This window comes from Pogoniulus pusillus, chromosome 23, assembly GCF_015220805.1.
Source record: "Pogoniulus pusillus isolate bPogPus1 chromosome 23, bPogPus1.pri, whole genome shotgun sequence".
NCBI lineage: Eukaryota > Metazoa > Chordata > Aves > Piciformes > Lybiidae > Pogoniulus > Pogoniulus pusillus.
The window spans coordinates 4483727-4501681 of NC_087286.1; the positions used below are offsets into that span (position 1 = coordinate 4483727).

The 17955-nt window shown below is 49.9% G+C and overlaps 1 protein-coding gene across 1 annotated transcript in view; it reads left to right on the top strand.

Annotated features, from left to right (window-relative positions):
- LOC135185567 (vasoactive intestinal polypeptide receptor) overlaps positions 1-17955 on the top strand; it is a 138130-nt gene that overhangs the window by 56041 nt on the left and 64134 nt on the right. Inside the window, exon 3 of the mRNA XM_064162381.1 lies at positions 16039-16146. Coding sequence (XP_064018451.1) covers positions 16039-16146 — 108 coding nt within the window. The remainder of the gene's footprint in view (positions 1-16038; positions 16147-17955) is intronic.

Genomic DNA, 17955 nt, shown 5'->3' on the forward strand with positions numbered 1-17955 from the left:
GTGGTAAACAGCCTTCATGGAGAGTGGTGGGAATATTGGGCAGCACTTGGGAACTGGGATCTTGACTCAGTTTTTGAGTTTAGTTGTATAGGAGTTTGAGGGAAAGTATTCAAGAACAGAGAGGGAAGATCTTTAGACCACAGAAGACTCCTGACAGCAGAGCCTGGTGAGCTTGACCTGCTGGCCACACTTGTCCTTGGAGGGGTTGGATGATGGGTTGGACTCAGTGATCTTGGAGGTCTCTTCTGACCTGGTTAATTCTGTAATTCAGCCTAGGGCAGCATTCACCTTCCTTGTGGCCAGGGCAGGCTGCTGGTGCTTGTTCAGCTTGATGTCCACCAGGACCTTCTCTGCAGAGTTGCCCTCCTTATGGTACAGGGTTAAGGCATTATTACTCCCCAGCTGCAGGACTTTGACTTTTCCTTTGTTGAACTTCCATCACTTTCCAGGACTTCTATTTTCTCTCCAATGGAGGAGGCCTTCAACTCAATTTGAACCCTGAATTCTTGAAGTTCAGTGCAAGGAAAACAAGCTCAGACCTTCACAGCCAGAGGCTGTCAGCATCTCACTGAATCAGACCACAGAAACAGACAGCATTTTGTCTGTCTGTCATCCTCAGTTCAGCAGCATGGAGGTAGCTGAGATTATTTTCTGTGCCAGTGAAAATTGCCAATAGCTGTCAAGCAGCTGCTACAATCAAGCTGCTTCTGATCCCTCAGGTACTTCAGCAGTGCACTTCATCTTTGCAATCTAGACCTGTCTGTCTTGAAATCAGGCTTTGAAACCAAATCAGAAGGTCAGAAAAATGGAACACATGAAAGAAGATAGTGCCAGTGTCCCTCTCAGTGCTTGTTCATACCTGCTAAACTTTACCATGCTTCACACTTGGGGGCAATAGAGCTGAGGTCTGCAAGCTCATAATCATCATTGCTGCCTGCAGTGAAGTCTGGGTGGGAAATGGCTTATGTTGTTTAAGCTCCAAACACTGCTTTTGCTGTCCCCCAGGCCTGGAGTGGAGGCTGGCTTGAAAAGCCAAGTTTGGTACTTGGGGTACTCTGTCAGTTTTCCTTTGGTCTAGTTGATTGGCCAGGGCTGGGTGCTAGTTTGGACTGGATGATCTTTGAGGTCTCTTCCAACCTGGTTGATTCTATGATTCTATGATTCCTTGAAGAAGCCAAAGTGTGTTCTGTGGGAGAAGGAGAAGCAGAAGTATGGAAATTAAAAGTCAAGCTGGGAAAAGGTTAATGAAGTTTAATTTAGGAGTCTGTTTATTCATCACCATCTGTTTACAGTGCAGTAAGGTAAGGAAGAATGAATAGTTCCTTTCTTGCACAAGTTCAGGTGAATTCTCACCTTCCAGTTGCCTAAGAGCTCCTGGGATAGATGATGACCAACATGACAGCCTGGTTATCAGCAGCATTCTGGGTTCTGCATCACTAGAGCAGGCACTAGGTGGATGGTAGCTGCTCAGGCACTCAAGGCAGCACACACAGCAGGATGGAGAAGGGACTGGATGCATCCACTCAACCCAGGTTGGAGAGATGCTGCATTTTCTGGCCATGTCAGGGTGGTGCTACTTCCTTGAGACCTGCCAAGGGCTCATGTGGGTGCTGCTTCCACCTTCACATACACGAGGATGGATGGTTTTGTTAGCTGTTGGTTTGAACTTGGTAGCAGAGATTGGATGAGCCACTGAACCAACAGGTTTGATGGGTGGTAGCTTCCACTGAAAGTAGCTACCTTGCCAGACATCTGAGGAGGAACTCTGGGTTAAGGTGGCACTGGTTCAGCTAGAGAAGAGACCTGTCCCTCGTCTGATAAGATCTGCCTTTGCTTGCAGGAGAAGCAAGTAGGTTTTTTCCCCTGAGAGAACTGAGTTTGCTCACCTTTGAGACCTTCTCACCGTGTTGCAGTATTCAAAAGCTGGCTATAAGGAAGCCAGCAAAGGTGAGGAGTAATGGGTGCAAGTTACTCCTGGGAACAAAAGGGAAGGTTTGCATGATGACAGCAGTCAGCCACTAAAATCATCTCCCCAGGGGGGTGGTGGAGTCCCCAGACCCAGGCATTTTAAAGCTTGAGCTGGACAGAGCACTGGGCCATCTTGTCTAGACCATGCTTTTGCTCAGAAAGGTTGGACCAGGTGATCACTGGGCTCCCTTCCAACCTAGTCCTCTGTGATTCTCTGTGATGCTTCCAGGCCATGAGTCTCTTTCTGGGCAAACAGCACCCAGTAGTGTTTCCCCTAGAAAGCTGTTATTTGGCTGTTTCATGGTAGCCTGCTGCTCAAGAGGGTGTTTCTGTGCTCCACAGCCTCCCTGAGCAACCTGTGCCAGTGTCTCACCACCCTCACTGCAGAGAACCTTTTCCTAACACCCAGTTTCAATCTCCCCTCTGCCAGTTCAAACCCATTCCCCCTCATCCTGTCATTACAAGACCTTGTCAATAGTCCCCCCCCAGCCTTCCTGTAGCCCCCTTCAGATGCTTGAAGGCCAGTCCAAGGTCTCCTCAGAGCCTTCTCTTCTGCAGGCTGCAGAGCCCCAACTCTTGTAGCCTGTCCTCATGGCAGAGCTGCTGCAGCCCTCTGAGCATCTTTGTGGCCCTCCTCTGGACTGGCCCTAACAGTTCCATGTCCTTCTTGTGTTGGGGGCTCCAGAATTGTACACAGTACTCCAGGTGGGATTGGACAGGAGCAGAGCAAAGGTGGAGAATCCCCTCCCTTGCCCTGCTGGCTGCAAGTTTCTGACTCAGAGTGGTGTTTATGTGACTTGGAAGCAGCTATCTGGTGGCTTGTCAGGATTAGCAGCCATTTATTGGGCATAAGTCTTGTGCTGGAGAAGGCATTTTGATTTGGAGAGCATGTTAACATCTTTAAATGCCATCAGACCATTGGGTTACTCTTTTTCCTTAGCATGGCATCAAATACAAATGCACAAAAGCTTGGTTATGGCAAGGCTTTAAGCAAGGAGAAAATGCCATTGCTGCAGCCCCATGGCCAGGGAATTCAAAGCATCCTCAAAGCTCTGGATAACTGCTGGGATGAAATCCTTCAGTGCAGAGCTTTTGTTCCTGATGACAACATGTATTTATCTCCTTTACATCCTGTCAGGCTGCTGGTGAAGAAATCTCTGCTTCCTCATCTGGGTTTTTTTTGTTGTTCTTTTCCTTCTGACTCTATCAGAGCACTCTCACGATGGTCTCCCTCCCTGCTTTATAGGATAAGTATATGTGCAAACATTGCATGGTCCAGAAGTGATGCCAAATTCCAATTGCAGTACATGGCCAAGAGCCCAAACCTGCTGCAGCCAGTGCTGCAGCTGATTTTCTTCTGCACTGAGCTTGCTGTAATCCAAGTGCCTTTGTTTCCTGAGCTCCAGACCTTTCAGCATAGGAATGTGAAATTGCAGGGAGCACGCAAAGCTGAGGTCAGAGGCACCACACATTACCTCCAGCAGCCCTCAGAAAGGTCTCTGTTATGAAAAGCTTGTAAATTATTGATGTCTCATAACTTTAGCTTGGGTTTTTGGTTGTTTTTTCCCCCCTCTAACCATTAAATCTGCATCCACGTTAAACCAAAGCTTTCTGGTCCCTTCCTACAGAGCTGAGCTACAGGACTACAAACATCCTTACCTGCTTCTGCAAGTGGCCCTCTATAGTTATGGACAATAAGCACATTTCCAGCACAAATTCCAGCACAGTCAATAAGCAAGAACCAGATCATGAAGAGTTTACCTGGTGAAGATCTCTCTAGCTTTGAGGAAGGGCTGTAGTGACTATCTAGTTGCAGGTCTGTGGCTTACAGTTTATAGATGAAACTTATTGAATCATAGAATCAGTCAGGGTTGGAAGGGAGCACAAGGATCAGACAGTTCCAACCCCCCTGACATGGGCAGGGACACCCTACCCTAGAGCAGGCTGCACACAGCCTCAGCCAGCCTGGCCTTAAACACCTCCAGCCATGGGGCCTCAACCACCTCCCTGGGCAACCCAGTCCAGCCTCTCACCACTCTCATGCTCAACAACTTCCTCCTCACCTCCAGGCTGACTCTCCCCACCTCCAGCTTTGCTCCATTCCCCCCAGTCCTGTCACTCCCTGACAGCCTCAAAAGTCCCTCCCCAGCTTTTTTGGAGGCCCTCTTTAGATCCCAGAAGGCCACAAGGAGGTCACCTGGGAGCCTCCTCTTCTGCAGCCTGCACAGCCCCAACTCTTTCAGTCTGTGCTCGCAGCAGAGCTGCTGCAGCCTCTGAGCATCCTCCTGGCCCTTCTCTGTACGCACTCCAGCATCTCCACATCCTTCTTGCAATGAGGGCTCCAGAACTGGATGCAGTACTCCAGGTGGGGTCTCAGCAGACTGTAGTACAGGGGGAGAATCACCTCCCTCGAGCTGCAACTTACATTTGACCCTTCCTTTTAAAAGTGGAGTCACATCTTAGCCTAATATTTACCAAGAGGAAGAGCAACACAACATTGGCATAAAGCCTTTTCCATTGCAAAGCACATTGTTTGCTTTTGAAGGGGGAGGGTGAGCCTTTTATTTTACTTGTTTGATTATAAAATCATAGAATCATTTTGGTTGGAAAAGGCTTTGAATTTGAGTCTAACCATTACCCCAGTGCTGCTGAGCCTGCCACTAAAACATGGCCCTCAGCACCATCTTTAGTTGCCTCCAGGTTTAGTGGCTCCACCACTCTCCTGGGCAGCCTGTTCCAGGGCTTGACAATCCTTCTGGGGAAGAAATGTGTTTCCTAATGTGCAAGCTAAACCTCTCTTAGTGCAGTGCTACAGGCTGGGGAAAGAGTGGCTGAAGAGCAGCCAGGAAGAAAGGGACCTGGGGGTACTTGTAGAGAGTAGCTGAAGATGAGGCAGCAGTGCCCAGGTGGCCAAGAGACCCAATGGCATCCTGGGCTGGCTCAGGAGCAGTGTGGGCAGCAGGACAAGGGAGGTTCTTCTGCCCCTGGACTTAGCACTGCTCAGGCCACCCCTTGAGTGCTGTGTCCAGTTCTGGGCTCCTCAGTTCAAGAGAGATGTTGAGGTGCTGGAAGGTGTCCAGAGAAGGGCAGCAAAGCTAGGGAGGGGCCTGGAACACAAACCCTATGAGGAGAGGCTGAGGGAGCTGGGTGTGTGCAGCCTGCAGAAGAGGAGGCTCAGGGCAGACCCCATTGCTGTCTGCAGCTACCTGAAGGGAGGCTGTAGCCGGGTGGGGTTGGGCTCTTCTGCCAGGCAAGCAGCACCAGAAGAAGGAGAGACAGTCTCCAGATGTGGCAGGGGAGGTCTAGGCTGGATGTTAGGAGGAAGTTGTTGTCAGAGAGAGTGATTGGCATTGGAATGGGCTGCCCAGGGAGGTGGTGGAGCTGCTTTTGCTGGAGGTGTTGAAGCAAAGCCTGGCTGAGGCTCTTAGTGCCATGGTCTGGTTGACTGGGTAGGGCTGGGTGCTAGGTTGGACTGGCTGAGCTTGGAGGTCTCTTCCAACCTGCTTGATTCTATGATTCTATGATTATGATTCTAGTGCAAATTGAAGCAATTTCCTTCTGTCCTATCTCTCATTATGTAGGTAAAGACCAGCCCCCACCTGTGAGCCTGTGATAAGAGTCAAAAAAGCATTGCTAGAGGTTGAGCCTCATCATCTTCTCTAGGAATTGCTGTCTGGTAGTCCCAGGGTAGGAAAAGCCGTTTGGGAATAGTAGGTACCTAAACTCAAACTCTATCCTAAGTACCAGTTCTGTACAAATTCTGGATGACCAGGAGTGTTTGAGTGAGTAATGAGGAGTCCCTGCAATCCTCCTTTAAGCATGTTCCATCTCAGACCACTGGAGATCTGCCTCTTGTTTAGATGCTGGTGAGGAAATCAGTCACAGGTTTTGGCAAACTGCTTTGAAAATCTTTGTCTTAAATCTCGGAGCTTTTGTTTTGGTTTACATGTTCTGGGATTGAGCAGAAGGCTCAGCTCACAAAATTGACTTATAATGATCTGAAGGGATGAAAAAAGTCAAGTGTTTGTTTAGTCACAGGCTCACAGGATGTTAGGGGTTGGAAGGGACCCAAGGAGATCATTGAGTCCAACCCCCCTGCCAGAGCAGGACCACACAATCTAACACAGGTCACACAGAAACACATCCAGACAGGCCTGGAAAGGCTCCAGGGAAGGAGACTCCACAACCTCTCTGGGCAGCCTGTGCCAGTGCTCTGGGACCCTTACAGTAAAGAAGTTCCCCCTTGTGTTGAGCTGGAACCTCCTGTGCTGCAACTTACACCCATTGCTCCTTGTCCTATCCGAGGGAGCAGTGAGCAGAGCCTGTCCCCTACTCCTGACCCCCAGCCCTCAGGTGTTCATAAACATTGATCAAATCACCTCTCTGTCTTTTCTCCAGACTAAGCAGCCCCAGGTCCCTCAGCCTCTCCTCATTAGCCATGCCCTCCAGTCCCCTCATCATCCTCATAGCCCTTCACTGGACCCTCTCCAGCAGATCCCTGTTCCTCTTCAACTGGGGAGCCCAAAACTGAACACAGTATTCAAGATGAGGTCTCAGCAGGGCAGAGTAGATGGAGAGGAGAACCTCCCTTGATCTGCTGGACACACTCCTCCTAATACACCCCAAGACCCCATTGGCCTTCTTGGCCACAAGGGCACATTGCTGTGCCATGGATGTTCTCCCCCAGCACTCCCAGGTCCCTCTCCCTGGGGCTGCTATCCAGCAGTCACCTCCCAGCCTGTACTGGTGCAGTTTATGATTCTGGAGGTGTTGAAGCAAAGCCTGGATGAGGCACTTAGTGCCATGGTCTGGTTGACTGGGTAGGGCTGGGTGCTAGGTTGGACCGAATGAGCTTGGAGCTCTCTTCCAACCTGCTTGATTCTATGATTCTCTGATTCCTTCCCAGGTGCAGTCTGTGGGTTCAAGAACAACTGAAAGATGTAAAACCTCTTTTAGATTTTATTTATTGATTTATTTGCAACTTCTTTCCCAGTAGATGGAAATGATAGGGGAAAAAAAACCCTCCTCAGATTTTCAGGCTTAAAAATAATCCTCCAGAAATAGTCTCTGGTGATTCTCTTTCACACTGTTTACAGTGACTCAGTCTGGGGGCTTAAGGTGAAGTTTCTTTCTTCAAGTCTTGTCTTCTGCAAACATTTAGGGAGAAAAATGTCTTTTAGTGGTTCCTGTTGACTGCTTGGACAACTTCTACTGGAAGCTCCCTGCAGGAGTAGAACTCGGGGGGCTTACAGCAGCTAATGGTGCTCTGTTGCTCTCCAGCTTTACACACAGTGCAGCAAATGAAATCAGTTTCTGTCTTGCCATGGATACTCTGACAAAATCCATGGAAAACTCTTTTCCTTTGAGTCTGGGCATCCTGTGGTTGCCTAAGAACCCCCATCCCTGGAAGAACTCCAGGTTAAGTTGTTTAGGGCTCTCAGCAGCCTGATCTCAGTCCCTGCTCACTGGAGGAGGGGTGGCCTACATGTCCCTTAGGGATCCCTTCCAACCTTAGACATTCTATAAGTCTGTGTTTTTTTCTGCTGCATTGGAACTTCACATCCCTCACTGAGGGATGACTAAAGGAGAATCAATGCCCCACAAAGAGCACATCCAAGTTGGGAAGGAAATGCTGCAGCGTTGAGGGTTGCGTGCCCTGGCAGGACTGCGGTTTTCCTTCAGCTAAGTGGTTTCTCTCTTACATCCTGCCTGCAGGGCTGGACTTATAACAGGCAGCATGGCAGGCAAAAAATAGACAAATTAAATGCAAAGCCATGGAAAGTAGAAAGGGAAGTTGTGAGGGTTTGCTGTGGAGCACACTGTCAGCCTGTAAAAGTAAAAAGATTATAAGGTGGAGCTGAGGGAAGATGCTAGAGTGAGTGAGGCTGGAGTGGGGGGGGGGGGGAGTGTAGAGCATTGGATCCAGGAGAGAAAGGGTTGAATTTTCAGGGATGAGTGGGAGGATTCATTTAGTGAAACCTTGCAGCCAAGCTAGCCCTGGTCAAATCAAATCTGTTACAGAAAAATAGGGTAAAACTCTGCCCTACAAGTCCAGGGCAGGGCAGGGTAGAATTGAAACCACAGAAGATACAAGGGAGAAATGAGAGGGAGCTGCTTCCATGTTCAATGAAATAGGCTGGAACACTGCAGCTTGAAAAAGAGATACCTGAGGAGGTATATGAAAGAAGATGTTGTGGTTTTCCTCCCCAGAGAAATGGATAATGTGGTTAGGTTATGAATATTTCTGTCTTTGGGAAAGAACTCAGCAGTTCCTAATGAAACCAGCAATAAGCAGGTTCAAAGTGAATTCAGAAAAGGAGGCATTTTGTCTTTCAGTGGACACTGCAGCCTTTTGGTCCTGGAGGTCTTGAGTTTGAAAAATTTCCCTGGGTTCAGAAGCAAATTCATACTGCATGAAAGTTACATAGTGTATGGAAGAGGGAATTATCAGAAGTCTTTGACCTTTAAATGCCCCTTCCAACTCAAAACCTTCTACATGGAATCATAGAATCAACCAGGTTGGAAGAGACCTCCAAGCTCAACCAGTCCAACCTAGCACCCAGCCCTAGCCACTCAACCAGACCATGGCACTAAGTGCCTCATCCAGGCTTTTCTTGAACACCTCCAGGGATGGCGACTCCACCACCTCCCTGGGCAGCCCATTCCAATGCCAATCACTCTCTCTGACAACAACTTCCTCCTAACATCCAGCTTAGACCTCCCCTGCCACAACTTCACACTGTGTCCCCTTCTTCTGTTGCTGGTTGACTGGGAGAAGAGACCAACCCCACCTGGCTACAGCCTCCCTTCAGGTAGTTGCAGACAGCAATGAGCTGTGCCCTGAGCCTCCTCTGCTGCAGGCTGCACACCCCCAGCTCCCTCAGCCTCTCCTCACAGGGCTCTGCTCCAGGCCCCTCACCAGCTTTGGAGCCCTTCTCTGGACACCTTCCAGCACCTCAACATCTCTCTTGAATTGAGGAGCCCAGAACTGGACACAGCACTCAAGGTGTGGCCTGAACAGTGCTGAGCCCAGGGACAGAATAACCTCTCTCATCCTGCTGGCCACACTGCTCCTGAGCAAGCCCAGGAAGCCATTGGCTCTGCTGCCCACCTGGGCACACTGCTGCCTCATCTTCAGCTACTCTCTACCAGCACCCCCAGGTCCCTCTCTGCCTAGCTGCTTTTCAGCCACTCTGTCCCCAGCCTGTGGTGGTGCTTGGGGTTGTTGTGGGCACAGTGCAGAACCCTGCCCTTGGCCTTGTTCAATCTCATCCCATTGGCCTCTGCCCACCCATCCAGCCTGGCCAGGTCCCTCTGCAGGGCTCTCCTACCTTCCAACAGATCAACAACTGCTCCTAGCTTGGTGTCATCTGCAAACTTACTGATGGTCTCTCCAGTGAGGCAAAAGCTTAGTGCTCAGCTGGGACAGGAAGGTTGATGCAGTGATCATTAGTTGTAATGAGACCAAACTGGACAAAGTGCAGGTGGGCACCTGGGCTACACTTCCACCTGAGCTTGTTTGTGAGAGAATGAATGTCACCCTGTAGCTGTTTACAGTTCTCACTCCAGAGAGATTGGAAATTGGCTGCCAATATGAAATTGGAGTGAAAATGAGTTTCCATTGCAAGCACAGCAGCCTCTGATGGTACTCAGTGATAGCTCAGTTTGGCTTTATCGAGCTGCGCCTTGGCTTCACTGTTATCTCCCTGTGGGTAATGAGAGGCATGCAGAGATCCTAAGATTACCCCAGGCACCAGATGAATATCTTTACATCTGAACATGAATTCAAGGAGCCAAAGTCTTGTGTGAGAGTATCCATTAGAAGAGACTGGGATCGACCTCATTCACTGGGCAGAATCTGGTGGGAACGAGAGCTGTGTTCAAAGGTGATTGTTCTGCATGGGGAGTTCAGCAGGGTTAAAGAGTGCCTGGCACCAGCCACTGCCATTCATTCCTCTCCTCAGCCATACCTAGTCACATCCCAGAGCTGTGCCAGAGCTCTGGAGGTCATGTTTATTCATGAAGGAAAGTTATTCTCTGCTGTTTCCTAGATAAGCTGTGGCTGTGCATTGCTGTAAGTGCAGATATAACTCAAATAAATGGGTTTTGTGCTCTGCTCTGCCAGTTCTGCAAAGCAGCGAGGATTGACCTGTTTTCTGTTTATTAACCTTTTAAAGGGAGAGGAAATGAGGGCCTGGGCTTTGAGTCACATTTAGTGGAGACAGTGGAAAAGGTTACCAGCTGTGGTGGGATTTCCTAACCCACTGCAGCAAGGACTGTGGTAGTTGTCTTCAGCCACTTGAGGTCTGAGTCAGGAGCTGTTAGAGCAGGGCTTTTCAAAGCCCAGCTAAGGCTGGTGCAACCCTTGGCTTGCACATGGGGCATTTGGCTTGCAGAGAGAGGGCTGAGCTGATGGATAGAAAAATCTGAGCTGCAACATGTGGCTAACAGCCTCCAGCCCACTCTTTGAGCAAGACTTCAGAAGCCCACTTCAAGAACAAGAATTGACTGCTAGTAATTACATAAATACTGGGACAATTCCTGCAAGCCCTTTCTCATTGTTGGAAAGGACACCTCCAAGGAGGGATTCATCTTCTGACCTATAGGATCATAGCACCATGGAATCAACCAGGTTAGAAGAGACCTCCAAGATCATCCAGTCCAACCTATCAGTTCAGTTTTGGGCTCCCCAGTTGAAGAGGGACAGGGATCTGCTGGGGAGGGTCCAGTGGAGGGCTATGAGGATGATGAGGAGACAGGAGGGCATGGCTCATGAGGAGAGGCTGAGGCACCTGGGGCTGCTTAGTCTGGAGAAGAGAAGACTGAGAGGGGACTTGATCAATGTTTATAAGTATCTGAGGGCTGGGGGTCAGGAGGGGGGACAGGCTCTGCTCACTGCTCCCTGGGATAGGACAAGGAGCAATGGGTGTAAGCTGCAGCACAGGAGGTTCCAGCTCAACACAAGGGGGAACTTCTTTACTGTGAGGGTCCCAGAGCACTGGCACAGGCTGCCCAGAGAGGTTGTGGAGTCTCCTTCTCTGGAGCCTTTCCAGGCCTGTCTGGATGTGTTCCTCTGTGATCTGTGTTAGATAGGATTGTCCTGCTCTGGCAGGGGGGCTGGACTGGATGATCTCCTTGGGTCCCTTCCAACCCCTAACATCCTGTGAGCCTGTGACTAAACAAACACTTGACTTTTTTCATCCCTCCAGATCACTATAAATCAATTTTGTGAGCTGAGCCTTCTGCTTAATCCAGACTAGACTCATCCAGATGGAAATTAAGAATGAAGCTTTATATTCACAGCTTAGCACAATACACAAGCAGAGAGTTGCAATATTTACAGCTATAGACAGAAATAGACAAGTTAAAAGTGATACAGACACACAACAGCCCTCCCAGAAACCAGAGTCCCCAGGAGGGGCTCCCAACCACCCTTTCACCTTCTTCCCAACTCTCTCCCTTATCCCAGAGTTTGCCTCACATGCAAGGTGAGTTCAGAGGTTCAGTAAGGGGAGTTAGAAGCAGAAGGATTCGTTACACAGCAGAAGCCCAGGGAGAAACACAGACTCTGACACACACACACACATGCTGTCTTATCTATATTTTGTGTCCTTGTTTATACATCTCAGCAAGCCTGTGAGTGCAGCAGACATCACCATTGGTTCCTTTTCACAGCCTAGCATCTGCTGGATGTTAGGAGGAAGTTCCTCACAGAGAGAGTGATTGGCATTGGAATGGGCTGCCCAGGGAGGTGGTGGAGGCACCATTCCTGGGGGTGTTGAAGCAAAGCCTGTCTGAGGCACTTAGTGCCATGGTCTGGTTGACTGGATAGGGCTGGGTGCTAGGTTGGCCTTAATGAGCTTGGAAGTCTCTTCCAACTGTTTGATTCTATGATTCTATTTTTTCCTCACTAAAATATTCTAATTAGCCTCAAACCAGCACATGGTGCTTAGAGCTATTTAACAATAGTAGTGCAGGAGTAGTGGTAGAATTGTGAGTGCTAGGAGAGCAGTTGGACTGGATATGATCTCAAAGGTCTCAGCCTCAGCAGTTGTATGATTCCATGAGAAATCCTGTCATGGAATCATCTGTTTTTCCATGAGCAGATTATCTCATGTCTTAATAGCTTAGGAGCTGCTGGCTGTTGGGTGGTTTGATGTGGTGGAAAGTGAGCTTTGCCCCTGAGAGTAGAAACCTGAGCTGCAGAAGAGAGTGCAAGAGGCTGATATCATCAGTTACTCTGGTTTTTGGGCTCTGATAAATTCACCTCGGGACTTCATTCTTGAATGTGTCCAGAGAAGGACACCAAGCTGGTGAGGGGGCTGGAGCACAACCATATGAGGAGCAGCTGAGGGAGCTGGAGGTGTTCAGCCTGGAGAAGAGGAGGCTCAACAGGGACCTCATTGCTCTCTACAACTACCTGAAAGGAGGTTGTAGCCAGGTGGGGTTGGTCTCTTCTGCCAAGCACTCAGTGACACTGTCTCAAGCTGCACCAGAGCAGGTTTAGGCTGGACATTAGGAAGAAGTTCTTCCCAGAGAGAATGATTGGCCTTGGAATGAGCTGCCTAGGGAGGTGGTGGAGTCACAATCCCTGGAGGTGTTTAAAAGGAGGCTGGATGAGGCATTTAGTGCCATGGTTTAGTTAATTAGAAGGGTTAGGTGCTAGGTTGGACTGGATGAGCTTGGAGGTCATAGAATCAATGAGATTGGAAGAGACCTCCAAGCTCATCCAGGCCAACCTATCCCCAGCCCTATCCAATCACCAGACCATGGCACTAAGTGCCTTATCCAGGCTTTTCTTGAACACCTTCAGGGATGGTGACTCCACCACCTCCCTGGGCAGCCCATTCCAATGCCAATCACTCTCTCTGTGAGGAACTTCCTCCTAACATCCAACCTAGACCTCCTCTGCCACAACTTGAGTCTGTGTCATAGAATCATAGAATCAACCAGGTTGGAAGAGACCTCCAAGATCATCCAGACCCCTTGTTCTATTGGTCTTTTCCAACCTGGTTAACTCTGTGATTCTATGACTCATTTGAGAAGTTGTACTTGCTCATGAAAGAAGGGAGGATGAACCTGTAAAATCACTTTGAAAGACAGCTGAGGGGTGGGGGGTTCTCAGCTTTAAAGCATCTACTCTGCTCTGTTTATTAATGCCTCGATCTGACCAGACTGCTGATGACACCTTGAGTGCTGTGTGCAGTTCTGGGCCCCTCCATTCAAGAAAGATGTTGAGGTGCTGGAAGGTGTCCAGAGAAGGGCAACAAAGCTGTTGAAGGGCCTGGAGCACAAATCCTATGAGGAGAGGCTGAGGGAGCTGGGCCTGTTTAGCCTGGAGAAGAGGAGGCTCAGGGGTGATCTTATTACTGTCTACAACTACCTGAAGGGGCATTGTAGCCAGGTGGGGGGTGGCCTCTTCTCCCAGGTAACCAGCAATAGAACAAGGGGACACAGTCTCAAGTTGTGCCAGGGTAGGTCTAGGCTGGATATTAGGAAGAAGTTCTTCACAGAGAGAGTGATTGGCATTGGAATGGGCTGCCCAGGGAGGTGGTGGAGGCACCGTCCCTGGGGGTGTTCAAGAAAAGACTGGATGAGGCACTTAGTGCCATGGTCTGGTTGACTGGCTAGGGCTGGGTGCTAGGTTGGACTGGATGATCTTGGAGGTCTCTTCCAGCCTGGTTGATTCTATGATTCTATGACACCAGCCATTTTCTTAGCTGAAGTAGTAAAAGATGTTTTAAAGGAGGAATTTCAGGTTGGGATGTAATTACCAAGAAATGCAGCTTGGCAGTGTTTTGCCTTGGCAGTGGTTTTTGCTGTTCCCTTCCCTTGCACATGACAAGCATTTGCTCCAAGCTCTCTTTATATATTCTGGGTTCTTCTGTTAGGCTGTTGACCTTAACAGCACCATGTTAGTCACACTCAGGGAAGTGTTGCAATCTAGTAGGGCATTGCAAATGACTGAGAACAGAGGTGCAATAAAAAAGTGAGAGCTGTTGACAACCCATCCATCTAATCCAAGCAGCACCTGTGCTGCCTGTCTACTTAGAAATCTAAAGGGAAAAGGGAAAAAAAATCAAACAAAAAATCCTGTTTTCAACATTCCAGTAAGGACTTCACATCCACTGTGTGACAGACTGGGACTGCTGGTTCTGTTCAGCCTGGAGAAGAGAAGGCTTCAAGGAGACATTACAGCAGCCTTCCAGTAGCTGAAGAAGGCTACAAGAATCATAGAATCAAGCAGGTTGGAAAAGATCTCCAACATCATCCAGCCCAACCTAGCACCCAGCTCTGCCCAACCAACCAGACCATGGCACCAAGTGCCTCAGCCAGGCTTTGCTTCAACACCTCCAGCAAAAGCAACTCCACCACCTCCCTGGGCAGCCCATTCCAATGCCAATCACTCTCTCTGACAACAACTTCCTCCTAACATCCAGCCTAGACCTCCCCCGGCACAACTTGAGGCTGTGTCCCCTTGTGCTGTTGCTGCTTGCCTGGCAGCAGAGCCCAACCCCACCTGGCTACAATCTCCCTTCAGATAGCTGCAGACAGCAATGAGGTCTGCTCTGAGCCTCCTCTGCTGCAGGCTGCACACCCTCAGCTCCCTCAGCCTCTCCTCACCGGGCTGTGCTCCAGGCCCCTCACCAGCCTTGTTGCCCTTCTCTGGACATGTTCCAGCACCTCAACATCTCTCTTGAATTGAGGAGCCCAGAACTGGACACAGCACTCAAGGTGTGGCCCCTGAGCACAGGGGCAGAAGAACCTCCTTTGTCCTGCTGGCCTCACTGCTCCTGATCCAGCCCAGGATGCCATTGGCTCTCTTGCCCACCTGGGCACACTGCTGCCTCATCTTCAGCTACTCTCTACCAGCACCCCCAGCTCCCTTCCTTCCTGGCTTCTCTCCAGGGACTCTGTCCCCAGCCTGTTTCTGCTGGCAACAGAAGTTTGAGGGAAGCAGAGAAGGACAGGGACCATGACTTGTACATTCCCACCAGGTGTTTTAATGCCACAGGGAGGAATAAGTGCAAGGAAGACAGATATTTAATTAGATATTTCTGCTTTTTCCATCTAAAAAAAGTCCCTCTTCTCTATTAGCATTGATTTGCTCAGTTCTTGCACCAATCTCCTGTTATTTCTCTCCTGATTGCTGGAAAATTTCAGACACCATCAGGGCTGACTGTAAGGGACTGGGGTAGATGAAAGCTACTTGAATAAAGAAAAGTGTTTCTATGCCTTTCCTTCTGGGACTCTGTGATTTGCAAAGGTGCCTGCACCCAGGTGGTCAGCTCCACACACCTTTGCAGAGCTGCTCTGCCCTAGTTCCTCTGTCAGAGTGGCTGAGAGCAGCCAGACAGAGAGGGATCTGGGGGTGCTGATTGATACCTGCCTGAACATGAGCCAGCAGTGTGCCCAGGTGGCTAAGAGAGCCAGTGGCATCCTGGCCTGCATCAGGAATGGTGTGGCCAGCAGGAGCAGGGAGGTCATTCTGCCCCTGTACTCTGCACTGGTTAGACCACACCTTGAGTGCTGTGTTCAGTTCTGGGCCCCCCAGTTTAGGAGGGACATTGAGATGCTTGAGTGTGTCCAGAGAAGGGCAACGAGGCTGGGGAGAGGCCTTGAGCACAGCCCTACGAGGAGAGGCTGAGGGAGCTGGGATTGGTTAGCCTGGAGAAGAGGAGGCTCAGGGGAGACCTCATTGCTGTCTGCAACTACCTGAGGGGAGGTTGTGGCCAGGAGGAGGTTGCTCTCTTCTCTCAGGTGGCCAGCACCAGAACAAGAGGACACAGCCTCAGGCTGTGCCAGGGGAGATTTAGGCTGGAGGTGAGGAGAAAGTTCTTCCCTGAGAGAGTCATTGGACACTGGAATGGGCTGCCCGGGGAGGTGGTGGAGTCGCCATCCCTGGAGCTGTTCAAGGCAGGACTGGACGTGGCACTTGGTGCCATGGTCTGGCCTTGAGCTCTGTGCTAAAGGGTTGGACTTGATGATCTGTGAGGTCTCTTCCAACCTTGGTGATACTGTGACACTGTGATAAGTGCTTGTCCTACCATCTGCTTTTCTTCCCCCCAGGTTGCAGAAGGCAGTGGGACAACATCACATGCTGGCCTGAGGCCGAGGTGGGAGAAGTTGTGGTGAGGCCATGCCCAAAGTACTTCAGATTCCTCACCACTTTTCTTGGTAAGCAAAACCAGACAACTCCTTGCTGTGGGCTTTAGCATAACATCACAGGGGAAGTTTCTTGGTGTAATCAAGAGGAACAAGACTTCTCACAAGGTAAAGGAGGTTTACAAGCCCTACCTGAATCCTTAAACCATTGGAACACCTTCCCCATCCTTCTGGAAGCATGATGTTTTATTCCACATCCTGGCCAAGCTGGCAGCTCATGGCTTGCACAGATTCACTCTGATATGGGTCAGGAACTGGCTGGATGGCAGAGCACAGAGAGTGGTGGTGAATGGTGCCACATCCAGTTGGCAGCTGTCACTAGTGATGTGCCCCAAGGATCAGTACTGGGCCCAGTCCTGTTCAATGTCTTTATTGATGATCTGGATGAGGGGATTGGGTCCAGCATCAGTAAGTTTGCAGATGACACTAAGCTGTGGAGCTGTTGGAAGATAGGAGAGCCCTGCAGAGCGACCTGGCCAGGCTGGATAGGTGGGCAGAGGCCAATGGGATGGCATTGAACAAGGCCAAGTGCAGGGTTCTGCACTTTGGCCACAACAACCCCAAGCAGCACTACAGGCTGGGGACAGAGTGGCTGAGAGCAGCCAGGCAGAGAGGGACCTGGGGGTACTGATAGATAGTAGGCTGAAGATGAGGCAGCAGTGTGCCCAGGTGGGCAGCAGAGCCAATGGCATCCTGGGCTGGCTCAGGAGCAGTGTGGGCAGCAGGACAAGGGAGGTTCTTCTGCCCCTGGACTCAGCACTGGTCAGGCCACACCTTGAGTGCTGTGTCCAGTTCTGGGCTCCTCAGTTCAAGAGAGATGTTGAGGTACTGGAAGGTGTCCAGAGAAGGGCAACAAGGCTGGTGAGGGGCCTGGAACACAAACCCTATGAGGAGAGGCTGAGGGAGCTGGGGGTGTGCAGCCTGGAGAAGAAAAGGCTCAGGGCAGAGCTCATTGCTGTCTACAACTACCTGAAGGGAGGCTGTACAGTCTCAAGTTGTGCTGGGAGAGGTCTAGGCTGGATGTTAGGAGGAAGTTGTTGGCAGAGAGAGTGATTGGCATTGGAATGGGCTACCCAGGGAGGTGGTGGAGTCACTTTTGCTGGAGGTGTTGAAGCCAAGCCTGGCTGAGGCACTTAGTGCCATGGTCTGGTTGATTGGCTGGGGCTGGGTGCTAGGTTGGACTGGATGAGCTTGGAGCTCTCTTCTAACCTGGTTGATTCTATGTTTCTATGTTGTGGAGTCTCCTTCTCTGCACAGATTCCAAACCTACCTGGACATGATCCTGGGCAACCTGCTCTGGGGTGACCTCTGGGGTGACCTTGCTTTAGCAGGGGGCTTGGACTGGGTTGTCTCCATAGGTCTCTTCCAACCCCCATCATTCTGTGATAGGGCTGTAGAACTTGCTCTTGGTGAAAGCCAGCAACATGGATGTTGTGCAGTGATAATTGGATCAAGCCTGTGTAACAGTATGTTTGTTGAACAGTTTAGCACTGTAATTAATTAAGTCTTTGACATAAAATAAACAAGCTGAAATTGTAGGCAGTAAAGTATTTTTCTGCTGAAATGACAAATTTGGCCACAGGCCAAGAAATTAACCTGATGAATAATAGGCAGGGAAGGTTAATGGGGAGAGTGGCTTAGCTCACTCTTCAGGATGCTCTGGGAAGCTTTCAGTTAAAACTCAGGTCTCAAGGGCCATGCAGCAGCAGAATTCTTTGTATCCTGGTAGCTTATAGTCATTATTTGCCATTTCTATTGGAGTAGCCCTGCAGACTGCCACAGAGAGTTCAGCAATTCTGCACTGGAGATTATGCACTGAAC